The sequence below is a fragment of the Eleutherodactylus coqui genome, chromosome 2 (assembly GCF_035609145.1).
Source record: "Eleutherodactylus coqui strain aEleCoq1 chromosome 2, aEleCoq1.hap1, whole genome shotgun sequence".
In the NCBI taxonomy this organism is placed as follows: domain Eukaryota; kingdom Metazoa; phylum Chordata; class Amphibia; order Anura; family Eleutherodactylidae; genus Eleutherodactylus; species Eleutherodactylus coqui.
Window position 1 is genome coordinate 323,713,557 of NC_089838.1, and position 22,792 is coordinate 323,736,348.

General features: G+C 48.0%; 1 protein-coding gene across 1 annotated transcript in view; it reads left to right on the top strand.

Annotated features, from left to right (window-relative positions):
* Window positions 1-22,792, top strand: part of STAG3 (STAG3 cohesin complex component) — a 103,631-nt gene that overhangs the window by 38,782 nt on the left and 42,057 nt on the right. Inside the window, exons 13-20 of the mRNA XM_066589520.1 lie at window positions 347-452; window positions 11,141-11,244; window positions 15,053-15,145; window positions 17,257-17,346; window positions 17,431-17,631; window positions 22,023-22,093; window positions 22,168-22,255; window positions 22,325-22,405. Coding sequence (XP_066445617.1) covers window positions 347-452; window positions 11,141-11,244; window positions 15,053-15,145; window positions 17,257-17,346; window positions 17,431-17,631; window positions 22,023-22,093; window positions 22,168-22,255; window positions 22,325-22,405 — 834 coding nt within the window. The remainder of the gene's footprint in view (window positions 1-346; window positions 453-11,140; window positions 11,245-15,052; window positions 15,146-17,256; window positions 17,347-17,430; window positions 17,632-22,022; window positions 22,094-22,167; window positions 22,256-22,324; window positions 22,406-22,792) is intronic.

Genomic DNA, 22,792 nt, shown 5'->3' on the forward strand with positions numbered 1-22,792 from the left:
CTATGTCAGGTTTGTATTTCCTGACATGTCTTTTAGAAGCCTCTGAAGTACGCTGACTGTATAAGCAGAGTGTCCTACATTGACTTCCATTGTGAGAATAAAGTATGGTACCATGCGGTATATGTGTTTTCTACCGTGTCCCTCTGCATAGGAACGTGTAGTTGACTATGCATCCTTATACAGTGGAAAGAAGACATGCCAAGACTGACCCAGCATATGCAATACACTCTTTGCATACCTGGGAACATGGCGTATGTTGGGGAATACTCCTGATGTATACCCCAGACACAAGCAAAAACAAGATGAGAACAGTGTCTTATATGTTGCCTTCCTCACCTATTGCCAGCTTCACGAACACGCTGCTTACCTAGTGGACAGTCTGTGGGACAGTGCATCGACTCAGTTAAAGGACTGGGAATGTCAGACCGATCTTCTCCTAATGAAGAAAACCTGTAAGTTCAGACCATCTATCACACTAAGGGCTAATGTCCACGGGTGTTTGTTCACCGTGTATCATGCATGTGTGACTCGCAGTGAATGGGCTTTCATTCCTTCATGCAGACCAGCGTGTGGACCCAGCGTTTTCATACGGCAGAGAAATAAATTGTGTCATGCACTATATTTCTGTGCGTGTGGTACAGGCTCCGTATTGAACCGCTGCCCCTACGCAGGCATTACATTCTGTTCAGAGCTGGGAATGTGAAGGAAAAAAATAAAAGAATCACACTGTGCGTGACGTCAGATTCCGGACATGCGCAGGGCATACCCAGCCGATGCAGAGCGAAAGGGCCCCATATGTGTCTCCCGCACCATTTTACACTTAAACCCGTGGACATCAGCGCTTGTTTAGCATTTTATCTTTATCTTATCATTTTATATATGAAATTAAGTATAAACCGATGCAAAGAATGGTAGTCATAGTAAAAGAGCAGACATACACAGTAAGTGCATTAACCCTTTCCAATCCAATTTGTATCCTGGTTTTCCTAGGGGACTTACTCTTTTTCTAACGTTATACAATGGCGCTATATGCTGGCTTAAGCCAGTACTGCATGCGGTGACACGTTGGATTGGCTCTGACAGCAGAGAGGCTGGCAATATACAGTAAGGCCTCATGTCCACGGGGAAAAGCTCTGGATTCTCCATGGAGAATCCGGAGCGGGTCCCTCCTGCCCTGCGGACATGAGCGCTGAAAATGAGAATAAATAAGAATAAACTTACCTCCCGCCCGCTCCGGATCTCCTTTTCGCTGCGGCGTCATCTTCTCTCCGTCGCGGCCGGATCTTCTTTCTTCGGCTCGGCGGATGCGCAGGATGACGTCGGTGACGTGCCCTGCGCATGCGCCGGCCCGAAGAAAAAAGATCCGGCCGCGACGGAGAGAAGATGGCGCCTCGGCGAAGGGAAGAACCGGAGCGGGTGAGTAAATTCCTATTTTAGGTCTCCCGCGGATCCGGACGGCTTCCATAGGCTCCAATAGAAGCCCGCGGGAGACCCGCATGAAAATGGAGCATGGTCCAGATTTTTTCATGCTCCATTTTTTTTTTTTTTAAATCACTTTTATTGACCATCCGCAGGTATTTATCTACCCGCAGGTGGTCAATGCATCCCTATGGGGTGCAAATCCGCGGGCAGGAGTAGTTAAAATCCGCTGCGGATTTTAATTCTTCTTTTGCCCGTGGACATGAGGCCTAAGAGAACCCCGACGGATGTCTTCCAGCATTGGAGCTGTACAGCCTTAAATCATAATGTCTTTAGACGTCAGACAGTGGATTGGAAAGGGTTAAGAGACAAGGAGTCCTGCTGGGTCTTCTGGGCTGCCACAGTATAGGAGACAGCACTGCTGCATGTAATGTGATTGCTCAGCACTGCCACCTGTAGTGGAGCCTAGCAGGTAGTGCTGTGTCCTAATGCAGTTAAGGGCAGCCTGCAGTATGGACTATTTAGAAACACAATGTGGTGGACACGTTAATTAGAAGAGCCTTTATTACTCGCGCACAATAATTTTGTATAGAAGTGGAGTTACTCTTTAATCATGAAATTTAAAGTATCACTTTGTAAGCTGAACCTTCTATTTTGCATACAGCCAGCGGTCTACAGCTACGTCCAGATCACCGCGGATGTCACTGCCCATGTGCAGCAATTTCGACACAAAATCTGTTTGTGTAAGGCTGCTTTCACGCCTGTGCTGGGCTCAGTTCACGGTTTCCATCTCTCTGCTCCGTTTTTGGAGAAGAGAAACTGAAATCAAATGAAAAAAGGGTTCCTCTTTTCCCCACTGATTGCAATGGGGTTTCAAGAAAAAGGAAGGCAAACTGCAAGGCTTCAGTGTGACTGCAGTGAAGGACACCCTGTAGGTCAAAGATCTGGAGCCAGGGGAAGTCTCTTTTAGATGTCCAAGACGTTTCCCTAAGAGATTTCCTTCCCAAAAGGAATTCGAAGACGTCCTGACTAGGGAATGGAATCTCCCTAAAGCGAAGCACTTAGACATTATGTACGGAGGAGTCCATAAATAAATGGGCATCATCTCCTTCAGTAGACCCTCCAGTGTTACGCTTGGCAAAACACAACCACTCTGCATATGGAAGATGCCTCTTCCTTTGCGGACGCCCACAATAAAAAAAAAACTAGAATCGCTGGCCAAGACCTCTTTTGGGGTGGTAGGTTTGGTTCTACAATTTCTTTTTGCTTCTACCTGGGTCAGTAGGGCTACTACTCTGTGGGCCAATCAATTGTGCTGCGGTATCCTTTCCTGGTGGTTCCCCTGAAGAGCTTGCAGATATTGTGCAACAAATCGGCCATGCAGGCAAATACCCTGCGAGGCCTTCCTGGATGTGGCCAGACTAGTGGCCCCAGGCATCGGTGGCCTCATAGCAACATGTGGGACCTTATGCCTGAAATCTTGGGACGCTCATGCAGCATCTAAAAGGTCCTTAAATTGACTTCTCTTTGTAGGTTCCCGTCTCTTCGGTGCTCGGCTAGACAAAATTATGTAAGAAGCCACGGGTGGTAAGAGCTCCCACCTACTTCAGAACAGGTTTAAGCGGATGAGGTCTTCTAAGAAGAGGCGCCCTTGATATTGTTCCTTTCGTCACTCCAGTCCATGGACTCTGAGTACCAAGTAACCTGCTTGGGATCACGGAAATAAACCTTCCTTTAGACCCCGAGCCTCCTGGCATCCCTGTCCGTAGGCTCCCAAGCCCTCCAAACACAAAATCCTCCTCATGAAGAGCTCCCACCCCAGTCACTCTAGGTAGGGGGACGACTTTCCCACTTCCGAAACATCAGTTTTGGCCACAGCTCAGATGCCTGGGTTCTGGAGGTCGCCCCTTTAGGATATGCCATAGAGTTTGTCAACTGCCCTCTGGACTGTTTTTTCAGGTCCAGACTTTTGATGTCGGCTTCACGGATCAGCGATTTAATTCAAGCCACCTACAGGTCCAGGCTGTAATCTTCCTGGTTCTACTCAGAGCGTTTCCCTTTTTTGTTCTGTTACCATCGCAGAAACTTCAATTACTCCACATTATAAATTCAGACTTTGATCTCCATTTGACATTGTATGAGAGTCCTGGGGCTGATGGTCTCTTCGTTTGTCGTGATACCATTCAGCCAATTTCGCACCCGACCTCGCCAGTGGACAATCTTCTCTCGATGGGACAGATCCGCACACTCACTGGATCAGAGAATCCGTCTTCCCTGGCTGCTTCATCACTCCCTCAACTGGTGCCTGGAATCCTCTGTAGTTCAAGGGCGATCCTTCCTGACACTACAGGGATTGTTGCTGACCATGGACACCAGTCTTAGATGCACTTCAATCATGCACCCTCGAACTTATGTGAGATATCCCAGCTCACCTTTTGGTATAGAAAGTGGTGTTTTTGGTGGGTGTCGCCTCCATTCGCTGTGTCTTGGCGCTCACAGCCCTCTTGGCCAAGCCTCCCTTCACTTTAATACACCAGGACAAGGTGGTCCTCCACCCTTCCGAAGGGGGTGTCATTAATCCCCATCAATAAAGGCATTGTGCTACGATCCTTCTGCCATGCAGACATACATCTGAGGGCACGCACTCTCCATAGGCTCGATTTGGTTTGCGCTTTGAGAATTTTTTTGGCTCAAACTTCTGTTTTCTGGCACTTTGACTCCCTTTTTGTGATTCTAGACGGTCCTACAAAAGGGCTTGCGGCTTTCAAGGTGATCATTTGACACTGGATCAGGTCAGCCGTGGTAGAGGCATGCCATGCAAAGGGCAGAGATCCTTCCTCCCTCGTTACTACACATTGAACTCGGGCCGTGGGCAGCATAACATAGCGGCGCTTCCACCCATCAGATCTGTAAAGTAGCCATGTAGACCTCATTACACATCTTCACAAAACTTTACAAGGCTCACACATTTGCACACTGACATCTCTCTCGGGCCGCCGCATTCTGCAGACAGCCATATAACTGACTGTATGTCCTCTTACATATTATCCGTACCCCTGGGGACTCCTCGTGAACGTCTCTGACAGTCCAAGCTGTCCCTCCCCAATGACACAGACAAGGAAATTAGATTTTTGTACTTGCTGTAAAATGTTTTTCTCGTCTTGTTCATTGCAGAGCGACTGCAACCGCTAAGGGTTTTTTTTTCCTATTTTGAGACCTGTTTGATAACTCGCTCCTTGTTGGAGCAGTTTTCCTGGAGTTACGCAGGTTCTCCACTGTATTGCAGTTTATTTCTTACTATTTTGTTGGTTACAAACTGGTTAGCTTGGTGCCTGCAGGAGGAGTATAGCTGGTAGGAGGGGCTAACACTTTTTTTGCTTAGTATTCGCCTCCTAGTGGCCATAGCTATATCCCACGGTCCAAGCTGTGTTCCCCAATGAATGAGACGAGAACATTTGAACATTTTTTTTATGGTAATTACAAAAATCTCTTTTTTCCCCAGTCGTCTCCACGACAGCACCAATTGAGATAGCCTCCTCCTGATAGGACAGGAACACACTGAGAGGTTAAAAGCTCCCCCCCCTTCCCCACTTTCCTCAGTGTCTTCCTGTCCTGCCAGGAGGCAGGATCTCTGAGAGGAGCTGGTGGAGAAGCCAGACAGGATTACTTACAGGCGGATCGGAGGGCAGTGGGTCAGCCTGTCCTCCCTTCCAAGCCAGACGACTCCCGGGACGCCACATGGGGTGGTAACAGCCGTGCCAGGTTCCTCCCGCGGCGGCCCATGGGGGGTACAAAGCGGGAGCCTCAGTCCCCCTCGTCCTCCCTGCAGAAGTTAGAGCGCGGTGCTCCAGGAAGCCCTTCGACGGCGGGGGCGGGGCGCCGCGTCACTTGTCCAGCGCGATGACGTCATCGCGTCTGCATCAGGCGCGGAGGGGGCGGGGCTTAGCGCAGGAGCGCGAAAATTAAAAAAAAATAGGAACCTGAGAGAAGCCAGAACAAACCAGCACTACAGGTCGCAGGGTGTCTGCAGCACCGGTACAGAAATGAGTGCTCCAGCCCCAGAGATAGCTGAAACCTCAGCCTCAGCGGCCGTACGTAGCCAGTGCGGCAAAAAATACAATGCAAATATCCAGTGTATTGTGTATGGAAAATTGCATATTTACCTGCAAAAAATCCTTGCTTTGTCAGGGGGATATAAAGACATCACCCCCAGAACAAAACAAGAAAATGCGTGGAATGCGGGATAAAACTGCCAGCTACGTACCAGAGGCCTCTATGCAAGGCATGCGTAGCTAGGCTAGTTAAAGAGGAATCGGGAGGACGTTAGGAAGCTGGTGAAAGAAGAGGTAGATCAGCCCTAACGTCACAGCTGGCGCCGCCAGCGAAACGCCAGAAAAGGGCGTATGTTCCTGACGAGCCTTCCGACTCCAAGAGTTTTATCGGGTCGGAGCAAGAGGAACAGGCGGCTGAGGAGTCCTCAGATTAGGAGGACTACAAAAAATACTTATTCCATCAGGACGGCTTAATGGAATTGATTAAGTCAGTCAGGGCTACACTAAAAATGGAAGAGCCCAGAGAACCACGTACCCTACAAGATGAGATATTTGGGGGACTAGGGGAGAGGCGCAAGCATACCTTCCCTGTCCACAAGAATATCACCAAAATAATCCAAAAAGAGTGGAGAACGCCGCACAGTTAAAAGATCCCATGGATCGCAAAGCTGAGGGCCTTCTAAAGAAATCATGGGAGGCAGCGGCAAACATACTTAGGCCAGGGATCGCAGCCACTTGTGTGGCATGAACTCTGGGGGTATGGCTAGAACAGCTACACCTAACCAATAAGACGCCGAGGGAACAGATCCTAAATTCCCTTCCGATCCTGCGTATGGCAACAAATTTCCTAGCGGACGCCGCGGCCGAAACTGTCAAACTCTCGGCGATAGATACAGCCCGGTCTAACTCAGCCAGAAGAGCGTTATGGCTGAAATTGTGGTCAGGCGACCTAGCCTCAAAAAATAAGCTATGCGCCCTCCCGTTCTACGGCCAATTTTTGTTCGGACCGGACCTTGACAAGATTCTAGAGAAGGCGGCCGACAAAAAGAAGGGATTCCCGGAAGAAAAGCCACAGAGAGGGAAGAACTTCTTCCGGGCCCCAAGGCAACAGCCAGAGGCCTACCGAGGCAAGGGCAAGACAGGCCTCTGGAGTTGCCCCAAGGGGGGCAGAGGAAGGAACATCCTCTTTAACCCCTACCAGGGGGAGCCAAAGCAGAGACCCTGACGCCATCCCCGTAGGTGCAAGGCTGGGGGGCTTTGTGGATCAAGGGGCCGCGATTTCCGAAGGCCCATGGATCCCAAAGATCTTACAGCAGGGATACCGGATAGAGCTGGTGTCCCTCCCCAGAAGAAAATTCATTATCACGGGAGGCTCCAAACAACAGTTACACCTACTAAGGCAAAGCGTTGGGGACCTGCAACAACTAAATGCAATATCCCCCGTACCGCAAAACGAGGAAACCCAGGGCCATTATTCCAGGCTCTTCCTAGTAAGGAAACCCTGTGGGAAACAGCGGGTGATAGTGAACCTGAAACCTCTGAACACCTGCATCAGATACAGAAAATTCAAGATGGAGTCCATCTCCTCAACGATAAAGTTGATTCCCAAAGGAGCCTACATGGCATCCATCGATTTAAAGGATGCTTATTTCCATGTACCGATCCACGAGGGGTCCCGGAAATACCTAAGGTTCGCAGTGGATATGGGCAAAGGAATAGAGCACCATCAATTCAGATGCCTGCCCTTCGGGATCTCCTCAGCACCCAGAATCTTCACCAAAATTATGGCAGAGGTAGCCGCCTACCTGAGGAAGAAGTCGGTCCTACTAGTACCCTACCTGGACGATATTTTAATAATAGCAGAGTCCAGAGAACTCCTAACGGAACACCTTGGGATAGTGCTAGAACTTCTCCAATCCTTAGGATGGATCATAAACTGGGAAAAATCCAGCCTAGATCCCGACAAACAGAAAACGTTTCTGGGTGTAACGCTCAACTCAGAATCGCAATGCTCCTGCCTACCCGAGGAGAAAATACAAAAAATCCGACGGCTAGTCAAAACCTTTTTACGGAGACGATTATGCACAATTCGGAAAGCCATGTCTCTCCTGGGAAGCTTGACTTCATGCATTCCAGGAGTGGCATGGGCCCAGGCTCACACCAGAGCCCTGCAAAGACTCAGTCCTATCCACGTGGGAAAAAAGCAGTCCTCTCTAGGGACAAGAATGTACATTCCAAGCGCGGTGAAAACATGCCTGCGTTTGTTGGGCATCCCCAGAGAACCTGCGGAGAGGGGTTCATTGGCTACAAAACCCAGCCACTCGCATCACAACGGATGCAAGCGCCTGGGGATGGGGAGCGCATGTGGGGAACCAGTTCTTTCAAGGCCCATGGCCTCAAAGGACAAAAGAACAGTCCTCAAATTACAGGGAACTACAGAACTACAGGCCGTATGGCAGATCCTACAGCAGTTAGGGAACTCGCTATGGGACCAGCATATAAAGATACTGTCAGACAATATCACCGCTTTCGCCCATATACGACACCAAGGGGGCACAAGATCTCCCGCTCTGCAAAACATCGCACAGAAAATTTTCCACTGGGCAGAGGGCCGGATCCTCTCGATCACGGCAACCCATTTGAAGGGGACGCTAAACCAAAAAGCGGGCTTTCTCAGCAGGAGGCAAATAGACCCAGGAGAATGGTCTCTCTCCCTGAAAGCATTCAGAATCCTGATCAACCAGTGGGGGACCCCACAATTGGACCTGTTCGCAAACAGGGAAAATGCCAAAGTAAGCAATTTTTTCTCCCTCCGGCCAGGAGATCGTCCGACAGCAGTAGACGCCCTAGGCCAAGACTGGGGAGAGGGGCTGGTGTACGCCTTTCCTCCTATACTGTTGATCCCCAGAGTCTTAGAACATTTCAGAACCCAGGTATGCACACTGATCCTGGTGACCCCATTCTGGCCCAAAAGAAGCTGGTTCGGTCTTGTAGCAACATTGAGCGTCCAGGACCCAGTCATCTTCCCTACCTGGACAGATCTTCTATCGCAGTGGCCACTGAGCCATCCGAGCCTAGACAAGCTCCACTTAACAGCATGGCTCTTGAGGAATCCTCACTAAAAGAGAAGGGATTCTCAGAGAGAGGAGTAGAAACGTTAATGTCCAGCAGAAAAAAGACGACCCACCTTATCTACCAGAAAGTTTGGAGAAGGTTTTCCTCATGGAGACAGGGAAGGGATCGCGGGGATTCTATCCCGGACATCCCTCTAATCTTAGAGTTCTTGCAGGAGGGCCTAGAGATGGGCCTCTCTCCAAGCACCCTGAAGGTCCAGGTCGCAGCCCTTAGCGCCATATGTGACACAAAGTTCGCAGACAACAGATGGGTCAACAGGTTCCTAGCAGCAGCAACTAGATTACGGCCTAGGCCCATAAATCTTTTTCCAGACTGGAACCTTAATTGGGCCCTAGGGGCCATGACAACGGTACCATTCGAGCCGATCGAAGCACTACCCATAAAAATGCTTACTATCAAGACCATTTTCTTAGTAGCCATCACCTCCGCAAGACGGGTTAGCGAGCTGCAGGCCTTGTCTATTCGCCACCCGTTCCTGAAAATCTCGGACACCAAATTAGTATTTAAAACGGACCCGGCGTTTATGCCAAAAGTAGTATCACATTTTCATAGGTCCCAGGACATAATAATCCCCTCATTTTTTAGTAAACCTAAAAACGAGGAAGAAAAAACCCCCAACTGCCTGGACGTTAGGAGAGCAGTCCTAGGCTACATAGATGCGACAAGCCACTGGAGACGGGACGACAACCCGTTCATCCAGTTCAGTGGCCCAAATAAAGGGAGCAAAGCAGCAAAAAGCTCCATAGCCAGGTGGATCCGCCTAGCCATCATAGAGTCCTATAAAGCCCTCGGGAAGGAAATCCCCTTAGCTCTTAAAGCCCATTCTACAAGGGCAGTAGCATCCTCATGGGCCGAACATAGCTCAGCTTCGGTCGAGCAGATACGCAAAGCCGCAGTCTGGAAGAAACCCCACGTTTGTTAAACACTATAGGGTAAAAGTGCAGCAGGACCAGGACGTGGCCTTCGGCCGCAAAGTCCTCTCGGCAGCAATCCCACCCTAGGGAAACTTTAGTTGGTACGTCTCAATTGGTGCTGTCGTGGAGACGACTGGGGGAAAAAATGGATTATACCTACCTGATAATCAGGTTTCCAGTAGTCTCCACGACAGCACCCGTACCTTCCCTCCCTAAATTGATAGAAAAGAAACTATATAATATAATATAAAAAAACAAAAAAAAAAACCCTGGTTAAAAGAAAAAAATTTAAGTTGAGCTCCTACCCCAGAAATTCGTTAGAATCCACTGAGGAAAGTGGGGAAGGAGGGGAGCTTTTAACCTCTCAGTGTGTTCCTGTCCTATCAGGAGGAGGCAATCTCAATTGGTGCTGTCGTGGCGACTACTGGAAACCTGATTATCAGGTAGGTATAATCTATTTTTTTTATTTTTTTTTCAATCCCCATAAACTTCCTTTGTAAATTGCTGCAGATTTGTTATGCGGAATCTGCGCTGCACATTTGCACATATCTGAGCTTGTCCTAAAACAATAGCTTATACGGTACAAACCCTTATTTACGTACTACACTTCACCCATATCATACAGAGCAGCACATGTAGTATATACAGGGGTTGGACAAAATAATGGAAACACTATACAAAATACATGGGATTTTAACCATTCACACTGAGCTGCCCTTTTGACTGCTGCTGAGAGCTTTCCTGTCAAATTTGTGTTTACTTCACCTCTTGCCCTTCTCTGTGTGGTTTTGGGAGCCGGCTGGTAACAGCAGCTGAGTGGCTCAAACCCCTGACCAATGGAACCTTGTTGCTCAGGCAGATGTTCACTTCTACCCGGCAGCACATGTTATATTACCTCCGCTTACGTTACATAGGGTTATAAATAATATGTCAAGACATGTAGAGACTCATATTAAGGCATGCATTCCCTATGGTGCTTCCATACTTTTATCCACCCACTGTATCAGAGCAGAATGTGTATTCTGGCCATGCCAAATTATCTCAGATTTCCCCAAGATGATGCTTGCACCATGCGAGCTTCTATTAACCCGTATTACATACTTCATTTCTAGAAAAAATAACTTGCACTTTTTCACATATTCAAGGTCAAAGTTTACATCATGTGACCTTAAAAAGAAGAATGTAATGTTTTATTAGAAAACTATTTATTTATGAAAAGTGCGCTCAGCTGTCTTCAATACACGCCCCATATGAAATGTCTGCCATAATTAGGGGCAATCTTCTGATTTATTTAGTTGTTTTTTGTTCACCTGGTAAGCTTACATTTTCACATTGTTGTCATGTTTGCAATTCTGCTGTATAAGCGCTACAGATCACTGAGGACAAAAGTTTGGCATCTGCCAGTTACTTTATGCCCTCCGACGTCCTACCGAATTTCGTGAAAATTTGAAACATTTTTTTTTTTTTGTCATGATTTAGTATGGAATGACCCAATTAAATGTGACAACGAGTTCTTTACTGCAGCCCAATGACAAAGGGACTTATTTATTCATATGAAGGATCACAGCGCACCTCTCCTCAGTAAATATCCCAATTTTAGGTATTTTTGTGCCCATTTAGGCTTAAATGACCAGGAGGAGAGTGCGCTGATCAAAATCTTAGTGTCTTCCATAAGGCAGGCAGCAGAAGGGACGTCTCCAGCTGGCAGAGGACCTACAAAGAAGGTATGACAGCCTGTCAGACAAAGTGCTTTCATTAACATGTACCGCTTTAAGGCCTCATGGAAATTGAGCAGCGGATTCCACGCTTGTCAGCAGGTGAGGGCGATCCGCTGCTCAATGTGCCCATTGATGTGTGTGGAGATTCCTCTCTCCACGCATACCAGCGGATTTTATTTGCAGCCACTGCATGCCGGAATAAAATCGCAGCATGCTCTATTTTCAGAGCAAATACGCAGGGATGGCTTACGTTGAAGTAAATGGAAGCCGTCCCTGCCGCAGCACTTCTGCAAAGAGCATTGCAGAAGTGTTGCGGATCCGCGTCATCGCCTAGGCGATGGAGCTGGGAGATCTGTACTGCACATGTGCGTCGGAGCGCCTGCGGCACGTCCGCAGTACAGGAGATGATGATTTCTGACAGGTACGCAGGGTTGCCAGCAGCGGGCACGGGAGGATTCTGTGCGGGATTTCCCACACGGAATGTGTTGCACATCAGGCAATGTATAAAAATACAAGGGGCCAGTACAGAGATCTTTCTTATGATCTTTTTATACCCAGGACTGTAACAAGGGGGCGCTCTAATAAGTATGTGTAGATATATCGGGACAATGCAGAGATCTCTCCATTTATTATACCCTAGACTTAGAAGTTTATTAATGCCTGTATTGCTTAACATGAATTAAGGACGACTGAAGTACAACTAAAGCCTCATGTCCATGGACCCACACACTTTACCCGCGCAACATCCCACAGCGGATTCCACCTGGCCCGCAGACATGAGGCCAAAAAATACATTTTGCTCACCTGTCCCGACGCTGCGGGGCTCTCCTCCTTCGTGGCCGGATCTTCTTTCTTCTGCACAGCTGATGCGCTCGGTGCGCTGGCGACGTGCCTTCTTTGATTTTTTTAAACTCCTGCTTTCCCGCGGTCCGCAGTGTCGGCTGCGGATGTGCCGCGGATCCGGATGGCTTTCATTGACTTCAGTGAAAGCCTGCGAAAGCTGTCTGTGGGAAAACCGCAGGAAATCAAGCATGCTGCATTTTTTCCCACACGTGCAATCTGCGCACCGGAGTAAAAAAATGACATCCGCAGGTATTTAAATACCTGCAGAAGCCCAATGGTAGTCTATGGGCATATTGAACTGTGAATCATTTGTGCGGGAGAACCACGCGGATTCCGCAATTCAATTTTGCGCGGTGGACATGAGGCCTAAAATAAAATGCATCAGTAACCAAATCAAACAGGACCTCGGGCAGGATTAGTGGGGTGCGGCCTAGTAGTGTACAGAGTGTGAGTGGCGCAGGGTGTTCACACTTCCATTATTTTTTAGGTAGCCCATAAATCAGTCACAGAGGACGCCAACCCTTTCTTGTTTTGTTTAATTTAAGAAACTCCAAAATTCATGTCTCTTCATTGGTGACTATTTGGACATTGCCTTTTTAATTTGTACTTGAATACCATTGTTTACAACAGGGGTGTCAACCCATTTTCACCAAGGGCCACATCGGGCTTATGGTTGCCTTCCGAGGGCTGATTGTAATAGTGACCCCCATATTGGCCTCAGTAGTAAAAGGGTCCCCCATAATGGCCCCAGTAGTGATAGTAACTCCCCTAGTGGCTACAGTAGTAATAGTGCTCCCTCCAGTGGCCCCAGTTGTAATAGCGACCCCCTTAATGTTCCCGGTAGTAATAGTCTTTCCCTGTAGTGGCCCCAGTAGTAATAATGACACCTCCCCCCCATAATGGCTACAGTAGTAATAGTGATCCCACCAGTGGCCCCAGTAGTAATAATAACGCCTCCCATGGTGGCCCCAGTAGTAATAGCGATCCCCATAGTCACCCCAGTTGTAAGTGTTCCCTATTTTGGTGGCCTCAGTAGTTTTAAGTGACCCCCACAGTAGTAATAATGACCCTCTGACTGGACAGATTCGCCGCTCCCAAACTGCAGCTCCAGTCCAGCAGCAGTGCAGAATCTGTGACCCCTGACCCCTCACCACGGCTTCTACGCTGCATACAGGACGGTGCAGGAAGACTCCCCCTGGGTATATTTTTTTCGGTTTCTTCCCCACAATCCGACCTGGCCAGATGCTCCCACTACCTTTGAGCCATTCATCCTGAGTCGTGATGTCAGGGTGCGTTATTTTCGTTTGGAATCCATGAGAGAGATGACTGCTATGTATCAAGGCGAGTGTCATCAAATACTCCTATCCCACATCCCGATTCACCAGTCCCACCAGCGCTTTCTTTGGTTCACAGTCCAATCGGTTCCAATTCTGCGCTTTGGATTCTGCCCAGTAACAGCTCCCCCAAGTGTTCACCAAGGGACAAGCCAATGTTTCTGCAGCAAGGCATCCACTTTCTGTGGTCACGCACTTCCATCTCCATACGACAGGACATACCGGTGCTGGGACTTGTAGTTTGATGTGGCCCGGTACATGCATTTCCACACTAGCCCACTACAAGGAGCCATCCTATCCAGCTGGAACAGGTCGCATGACTTCCTGGATAGGCCTTTGATCATCCCTCAGTTGTTGCCTTCCCTTTAGTGGCTGACATCACCAACCTCTTACAGGTCCTTTCTTCATCTTAGCTGGAAAATGATAAATACGGACGCCAGGCTCTTTGAGGGGGAATCTCGGCAGCTTGACAGTTCAGGGACAGGTGACCAAGTCAGAGTCTACCCTTCAGATCAATGTACTGGAACTCCGAGCTATCTGCATGTCTCTAGCCCATCGTTCGATCAGTGTTTAACCCTTTAAGGACCAAGCACAGTAAATATACAGTGCTTGGTCCTGGGCTTTAATCCCGCCCGATAGCAAAAGTACGGTGGGAGTTAAAGCTTCTGCGTTATGGTCTGTGGAATATCTGTGTGGTATTCTCTGGGCCGCTTATCCATGTGGAAGGCACTCTGATCCGATCTGGTTATGTATCCGTCCTTGCAGATCACCTACACCCATACATGCTGATTGTCCTCCCCAGCCAGGTAATGAGACGTCACACACATATATATGTAAAATACCTACATATAGCTCTCACTTTGCTGATCCAAAGCTCCCAGTCCCCTGCAGAGGTGTCGTGGGAAAGATTTGTCACTCGTGTGCTACATAAATGTTAGTCTGGAGCTGGGCCGATTCCTGGGTCTCCCACTTACAATTAGAGCTGGAGTCTGCAAGACTGTGGCAGAGAGACATTTGAATGGAGTGGTGGTACAACACGGGCTCTCTGACACCACTCAGGCATTATGGGGATGACAGAATCAGCAGCACCCACATAATTTTCACCGACTGAAAGGGTAAAATCAGCTGCTGATTCACACCAAAATTTGCACCATTGGTGCGGATTTAGGCGCGAAAATGATGCGGATTTCCCCCACCGTTTGTTACTACATGTGAACGGCCCCTTATGCTGTGCTCTAGTGAGCAGGAGGTTCCCGGTCATTGGACCTTCAGCAATCTGACATTTATCCCTTTCCCATTGATAGGTGATAAATGTTTTAGGCCAGAATACCATTTTAATTGCCTGCTATCACCACTAGAGGGAGCTCACTGCAAAATGTTATCATCGAGTCCAATGTATAACAGAATGTAAGCTGCTCAGCTCCCTCTAGTGGTGGCTGCAGGCAGTCAGAATGTTATCACTTTTTAAAAAGACTGAGTCTTGACCACAAAAAATATGTTTAGTAACTAATCGGTACAGAATTTTGGAAGAAAATGGAGAGCAGTGATACACATACAAATTGAGAACACAAAGCTCCAACTCTCCCTTAATGAGGGGGTGTTCCTAAATGTCATTAAATTGTGATTTCTCATTTTAGATTCTGTCTGCGAAGGATAAAAAGACTTATTCAGAGGATAAACTGAAACTGAGCCGGCACATGGTCATAACATTACCACATCTCCTGGCGAAGGTACAGCAGTATAGATCATAAGCCCTGACTACTGAAGATATTACCATTATTAAGTGGCCCAACAGAAGAGTGGCGGTACCCAGCGGTTTGTGATAAAAATATGTGCAGTTTTGCTGTGTGTTTTGCAGCTGCACGGCCCAAACCGATGCCATCCGGGCAGCTAATATCAAAAACTGCAGTTGGTCAAATTAGAGAGTTGCTTTATCCTAGAAACAGCGCCACTCTTCTTCTTAGCCTGTGCATAGTATTACACCTCAGTGCCATTTACTTGGACATCACAGATTGTCCACACAGAACAATTAAAGGAGTAACATAGTAACATAGTATGTAAGGCTGAATGAAGACAATGTCCATCTAGTCCAGCCTGTCTATCCTCCTGTGTTGTTGATCCAGAGGAAGACAAAAAACCCCAAGGGCAGAAGCCAATTAGCCCTTTTAGGGAAAAAATTCCTTCCCGACTCCCTAATGGCAATCAGACTGTTCCCTGGATCAACCCCTAATAGTTCCTACCTGCCTATATACCAGGATTGACACTTCACCTAATATTTATATCCTGTAATATCCTTCTTCTCCAGAAAGACATCAAGTCCCCTTTTAAACTCCTCTATGGATTTTGCCATCACCACTTCCTCCGGTAGAGAGTTCCACAGTCTCACTGCTCTTACAGTAAAGAACCCTTTTCTGTGTTGGCGATGAAACCTACTTTCCTCTAATCGTAGCGGATGTCCTCTTGTTACCGTCGTGGTCCTGGGTGTAAACAGATCGCGGGAGAGATCCTTGTATTGTCCCCTCATGTATTTATACATGGTTATTTGATCGCCCCTTAACCTTCTTTTTTCTAGAGTAAATAATCCTAATCTTGATGCCTCTCTGGGTATTCCAGTCCCGTCATTCCATGTATTAGTTTAGTTGCCCTTCTTTGAACCCCCTCCAGCACTGTAACATCTTTCCTGAGCAGCTCTGACCAGAACTGTACACAGTATTCCATGTGAGGCCTGACAAGTGCCTTATATAGTGGGAGGATAATGTTCTCGTCCCTCGCCCCTATACCTCTTTTAATGCACCCCAAGACTCTATTTGCCTTTGCAGCAGCTGACTGGCATTGGTTACTCCAGTTTAGTCTATTATCCACTAATACCCCAGATCCTTTTCCAAATCACTTTTCCCTAGTGGTACCCCATTTAGTGTATATTGGTGACATCCGTTCCTCCTGCCCATGTGCATAGTCTTACATTTTTCAATATTGAACTTCATTTGCCATTTTTCTGCCCAAGCCCCCGGCTTATCTCGGTCCGTTTGTAGCCGCACATTGTCCTCCATTGCATTAATTATATTGTATAATTTTGTGTCATCTGCAAATATTGATATCTTGCTGTGCAGCCCCTCTACCAGGTCATTGATAAATATATTGAACAGAATGGGGCCTAGTACTGAACCCTGTGGCCCCCCACTAGTGACTGTGGTCCAATCAGAGTACGAACCATTTATTACCACCCTCTGCTTTCTATCATTGAGCCAATTTTTTACGCACTTACACACGTTTTCGCCCAGTCCGAGCTGTCTCATTTTGTATATTAGCCTATTATGTGGCACGGTGTCAAAGGCTTTGACTGTTTATTGGAGACCCCCGCTTCAGTAGGACTCCCTGTATTAAAATAATGGAGTGCAGTATACTGACCTTTCCATGGCCACCGGGAACCAGTGCTGCAGCCCCATGGTGGTCCCGTTATGGCTATGATGTAATATGATCAGTTGACCACTGTTGCCAACTAGAGGCTACAGCGTCACTTTTCTGAACGTCTGGCATCAGGATATGAGTGCCGATGCCAAAATGAGCTGAGATGCTGCAGCCTCTCATTGGCTGAGGTGGTCACTTAATTTCCTGTGACATCATCTGTCACAACAATCACCGGGACCACAGCGGGGCTGCAGCGGTGGATCCCGGCAACCACGTAGGGGTAAGTATAGTTCACTTCATTATTTGAATACAGGGAGTCCTATTGAAGCGGGTGTCTCCAGTAACCGGACAACCCCTCTTAGCTATTTGTTTTGCAAGTCTTAATTAGCCGCTTTAACGGTCTCTTCAGAATGCTAATCAACTCTGTTTTCAGTTCTCAGCCGATGAAGACAAAATGGCGTCTCTGCTAAAGGTTGTAGAGTACCTAGAATTAGAGATTTACTCCACTGAGAGGCTGGAGAAGGTAAGGAGAACGGAGTGGGAGCTGGTGGAGGGCCATGTACCGGAGCAGGACACTTCTGCATGGGTTGACCTGTTGTCTCTCCAGAATCTAGACCTCCTGCTGACCCAAGTGAGTGATATCGTGGAGAAGCACACGGCCGCGCCGGTCCTGGAGGCCTGCTGCCGCACCTTCTACCTCTTGTGCGCCCGGGACCTGGCGTTCTCTAAGAGAACGGACATAACGCTCAGCCAGCTGGTGGACAAACTCGCCACCCATTTCCAGAGCAGCCTCCCAGACATTCTGCAGGTATCTGCCGCACCAGCCGTCTGAAGGCCTGAGAGGAGGCACAGAACTACGTGTCTCTGACTGTAGATATTATTTTATTGCCTGTACTATGGGGACGGCCATCTTACCTGAGCTGCTGGTAACAGCATTTAGAGGGATGCTTTACAGCAGCCTCATGGACCATGGACACAGACAGGAGCTGACACACTGACTTCTATACAAGAGTGTTGTGGACATGCTCTGTAACCTGTGCAGGGAGGGAGGGGAGGTGAGCTGTGACATCACCTGTTGTGAATAGTGAATTCTGTGTTATCCTATATAGGTGTCACACCTCACTGTAATCCCGGCTGTGATGATAAAGAGATTACAGAACAGGAAATGTCCAGCTATTATTAGGCCTAGTGGTCAGTGTGAGAAATGCGGGATATTAGGATTTTCTTTATATATAGATTGTAACATTAAAAAAAATAATGGGATAAAAATTCTTAAAAATATGCAGAACGTAGAAATTAGATTTATACAATCTGTCATTTTCTGATGAGACATTCTCTTTATAGCAGCTGATGATTGGTGCAATCCAATATGGTGTATTCCCGAGGAGCCAGGACATCTTACAGGATGATGCAGCATTTTGTGCAACGGGTCAGATTTACAGTACCTTTACATGGACCAATAGTCACCAAAATAATTGCTAAAACGGGTGATTAAAGATGGCTGTCGGCCCGTGTGCACACTGCCCCCTACAGGGCACTGATGAGACGTCACTCAGTTGTTAGTTCTGTTTCAAATTGCTCCATCTTTGAATGACTCTTGTTTACAGTGAATGGAGGCCGGGGAATGGCAGAGATCTCACGCCGCTCTGCCTCCATTATCTGACAGACTGTCGCTCCTGTGTAAATGTTGCTGTCGGACATTTATGCGTCCATCAGTTGTCCGTGTAAAGGTACCTTACTAGTGAAAATTCAGCAGTTTTCTGGCACAAATTGCATCAGATATCTGTCTTGCATGCTTTACACAACTGCGTGTATTAGACATTTTCTGACTTTCTTTTTTTTTTTTTGCTATGTCCAAGAAACTGGCGATTCTTTGTGTGAAAAAGGGGGTGTGGCCTAAATGTGACGCTGTGCACTAAATAAGTGTGTTACGAAGTGGTGCATAAACTGAGACCGCTAATAGCTGGGATAAAGTTAGATAAGATAGTCTGAAGATTCAGCAGATTTCTCATCCTCTATCAGAGCTGCTGCGATCAGGCTGGAGCATTTCAGCGTCTGCTTTGCTGGCTCTACCTCCCTTCCTCTTCCCCTTGCTGTTGGGGTCCCCCAGGGCTCGGTCCTCGGCCCCCTCCTCTTCTCAATCTTCACAGCCTCCATTGGACAAACCATCAGATTTGGCTTTCAGTACCACCTCTATGCTGACGACACCCAGCTATACACCTCTTCCCGGGACATCTCAGCAACATTCCTCCAAAACATCGACTGTCTGTCCGCTGTCTCTAACACCATGTCCTCTCTCTACCTAAAACTGAACCTCTCAAAAACTGACTTACTGGTATTTCCGCCCTCCACTAACCGACCTCATCCTGACATCTCCATCTCAGTGTGTGGCGCCACCATAACTCCTAGACAACACGCCCGCTGCCTTGCGGTCATATTCGACTCCGATCTCTCCTTTACTCCCTACATCCAATCTCTGGCCCGAACATGTCAGCTGCACCTCAGGAACATCGCAAGAATCCGCTCTTTTCTCACTATAGACTCGCTAAAAACGCTCACTGTTGCCCTTATCCACTCCCGACTCGATTATTGCAACACCGCTGCTGATCGGCCTCCCCTGCACCAGACTCTACCCTCTCCAGTCCATCCTGAATGCGGCAGCCAGGCTCATCTTCCTGTCCAGCCGCTACTCGGACGCCTCTGCCCTGTGCCAGTCACTGCACTGGCTGCCCGTTAAATACAGAATTCAATTTTAAACTCACTACCTTCATCCACAAAGCTTTTCACAGCACCGCGTTGCCCTACATCGCTTCCCTTATGTCAATCCACCACCCAGCCTGTGCCCTCTGCTCCGCCAACAAAATCTGATTAAGTGACCCTTTAACTTGAACCTCTCATTCCCACCTCCAAGACTTCTTCAGAGCAGCACCTGTCCTCTGGAACGCACTACCAAAAGCCATCTGGGTAATCACTGACACCCTAAACTTCAGGCGTGCTCTAAAAACGCACCTCTTCAGGTAGGCATACCGCATCTCCTAAACCTAACCCCTCTGCACGCCACCTGATAACATGCTCCCTGACCTACTGACTGCAATCCCTGCTAGCCGTGATCAACCGGCAGCTGCAGTTATACTGATTCAGCCACTATACGGCCTGACCATTGTCTATGTGTATAGCATCCCTCACTCTCCACCCCGCCATACCACGCACATCTCCAGCCCCTTTACCTTCTGTATCACCCCATTATCTGTAGTATGTAAGCTCGTTGGAGCAGGACCCTCACCCCTACTGTTTCCATCAACTGATTACTACATGTCACAGTGGTTTTGTTTTTATTTCCCCTGTATTGTAAGCGCTGTGGAATATGTTGGTGCTATATACATAAAGATTACTATTATTTTATAACTGTCTATCTAATGGTGCGTAGGACAGGAGCTGATATCGTGTGATTAATCATTACATCAAGTGAATCAAAGTGCTAACGACCACTTGTCCATGAGTGTGCGAGTGCTTCACATGCTCCGCCCCCTGATCAGATGGCTGTAATGTCATTGCAGGTTCTAAAGCATATATAAAACACAGAGCCAGACAGCAGCCGTGTGCTCACAGGACCTGTGATGATGCCACCATCATGCGATCAATCACAGGGTCTCTGAGCTCCGCCCCCGATCACCTGACGGTGACGTCATCACAGGTCCTTCACATTATTAAAAGCCTGCAGGGCTGGACAGCTGCCGTGTGCTGACGGGAAACACCCACGGCCTCAGTTGCTATGGATATAGCTGTACTCAGTCTGGCAGTTTGTAGTTGCACACCTGTGTGGAGACTCCAAAAAATGACACCTCACAAATGGCGGCATACATAGCTGGCGGTGCATACTGACCAACAACACTGAAGCCTAGTCCTTCCCCACTATCTTCACATCTCCTGAAAGTGATATCATTTCATCTCAAGTACTAATGCCGCCAACACCAGTCCAGCCTTCATCTAATCATCAGTGTTGTAACAAACCGTCGCTGTTATGTAAACCTGTCACTGCAGAGGGTTCAACGCCACCATGAAGCTAATGCAGCTTACATGGCACAGCGACAAGCCACGATGTCACCACCGTCACCTGCTGAAGTTCGTAAAACACATGCAGCTCGTATGCGAAAGCTACGAGCCAACATGTCTCCTCGGCGAGCTGCTGAACTATTCACACCTAAATATTTTGACTAACTCCAATCCCTTTCACTATATATTACATTAGTAAGTGGTAATTAGTAAACACTGGTCCTATAAATCATACTAACTGGTATGAGCTGTGAACGCCTCCATTGTTCGTTGGGTAATTGCGGATATAAAGCCTATATTTACTAACATTAGGGGATCGGGGCGGGCAAAGTGAAAAATCAGCCTTGGGAAGCCGTTATTTAACCCCTATTCCAGTGAGATTTTCACTGACTGCTGCGGAGCCATAGGCTGATGTGAAGAGCCGCATGTAAAGCACCTGGGTGTAGACTGCTGGGACGTACAGGTAGATTTACACGGAACAGCTACGGGGCGCAGAATCATCTGACAGCCGTCGGAGTTGGCCCGTTTACACAGAGAATGGGCGCGGAGTGCACCAGAGATCTCTTGGAGCCGCACGCTCACATTCACAGAAAAACAGGCTTACCCGGAGCGAGAAGACATTCAGTAGTTGTTCTGCTTCAGTCAGATGATATGGAACGACTAGCAACAACTGAGCAAATTCTCACTCAGTGCCCTGTAGAGGGCAGTGTACATGGGCAGACAGTCGCCCGTAATCATTCATTTGGGCCCGTGTAAAGGTACCTTAAGCCTCCTGCTACAGTGGGCACATTGCTGGAGAACATGGAGGGAAGGGAGGCAGAGGGGGATCCTGCTGAAGAAAGGGGTAAGAGTGGCCCTGCTGTCATAGAGGAGTAGTAGTTTGCTGCGCCTCCTAGGACTTGGGGAACGATTTGTCCCAGCCTTGTTTGGAGAGCAGATATGGGGTTTGATTAAGTAAATGCCAACACTCAACTGTTCTTTCTGTTTAAGTTAGCTGGAAGCGCAATGTCCTTTGTGACTCGGGATTTGTTTTAATACATTTGACTTTCCTGTAATAAGGAAAGACCTTAACGATTGTAGTTGGTAAAGCAGGTAAGGCGCTCGTAGCCGGCGTTTGTATCTTTGTCACGCTCTGTCCTGTTGTAGGTGACGGATCTGGATGAAGATGACGTCTACAACATCGCAGCCACAATGAAGAGGCTTGCTGCCCTGTACAGGTGACACCCAGACCCCATTATACCTGCGCAGGTAATCCTGTCCGCTCTCATGATTCCTCCCTTCTCTCCTGCAGCGCTCATGATCTCACCCGCTGGGAGCTGTATGACCCCTGCATCCATATCCTGCAGAAGGCTATAGACACGTCGGAGGTTCCTGAGCAGGTGATGCCTTGTGTCTCAGAGCGGCGTCTGTGCAGCGGTATCAGTCACTAAGCATCCTCTCCTTTATAGATTGTCCGCCCGGCGCTGGTCTGCTGCCATTTCTCCCTGTTATGGGAGCTCTCACACTTCTCCAAGTGCCAGCCATCTGAGGTAAGGGACAGGAAGCCATCGGAGGTTAGGGACAGTCCTGCCCAAGGTCTATAGCCCTAAGGGCCCATTCAGACAGCTATAGATTTGGGCCCTGTGCTGTCTGTGTATTCCACGGACGTATTAGGACCAATACGTATGTTCACATGAACTTCCTGTCATATGGACCGATGGCAGCATATCCTATTCCACAGCACACGGATGGATGACTGTCTGCTGTCTAATCTCCCATGCTTGAGTTTCCCAGGCGTAACTGTTGTATGGCGGTCTGACTACGGTGATGTTAAAATTAGGAAAACCGTCCCCAAAATGTCACTCTTTACTGTGGATAGTAAATGTATGTCTCATTAAAATATAGTTGCCGCATAATTTAAATGTCTTAAAGGAAAG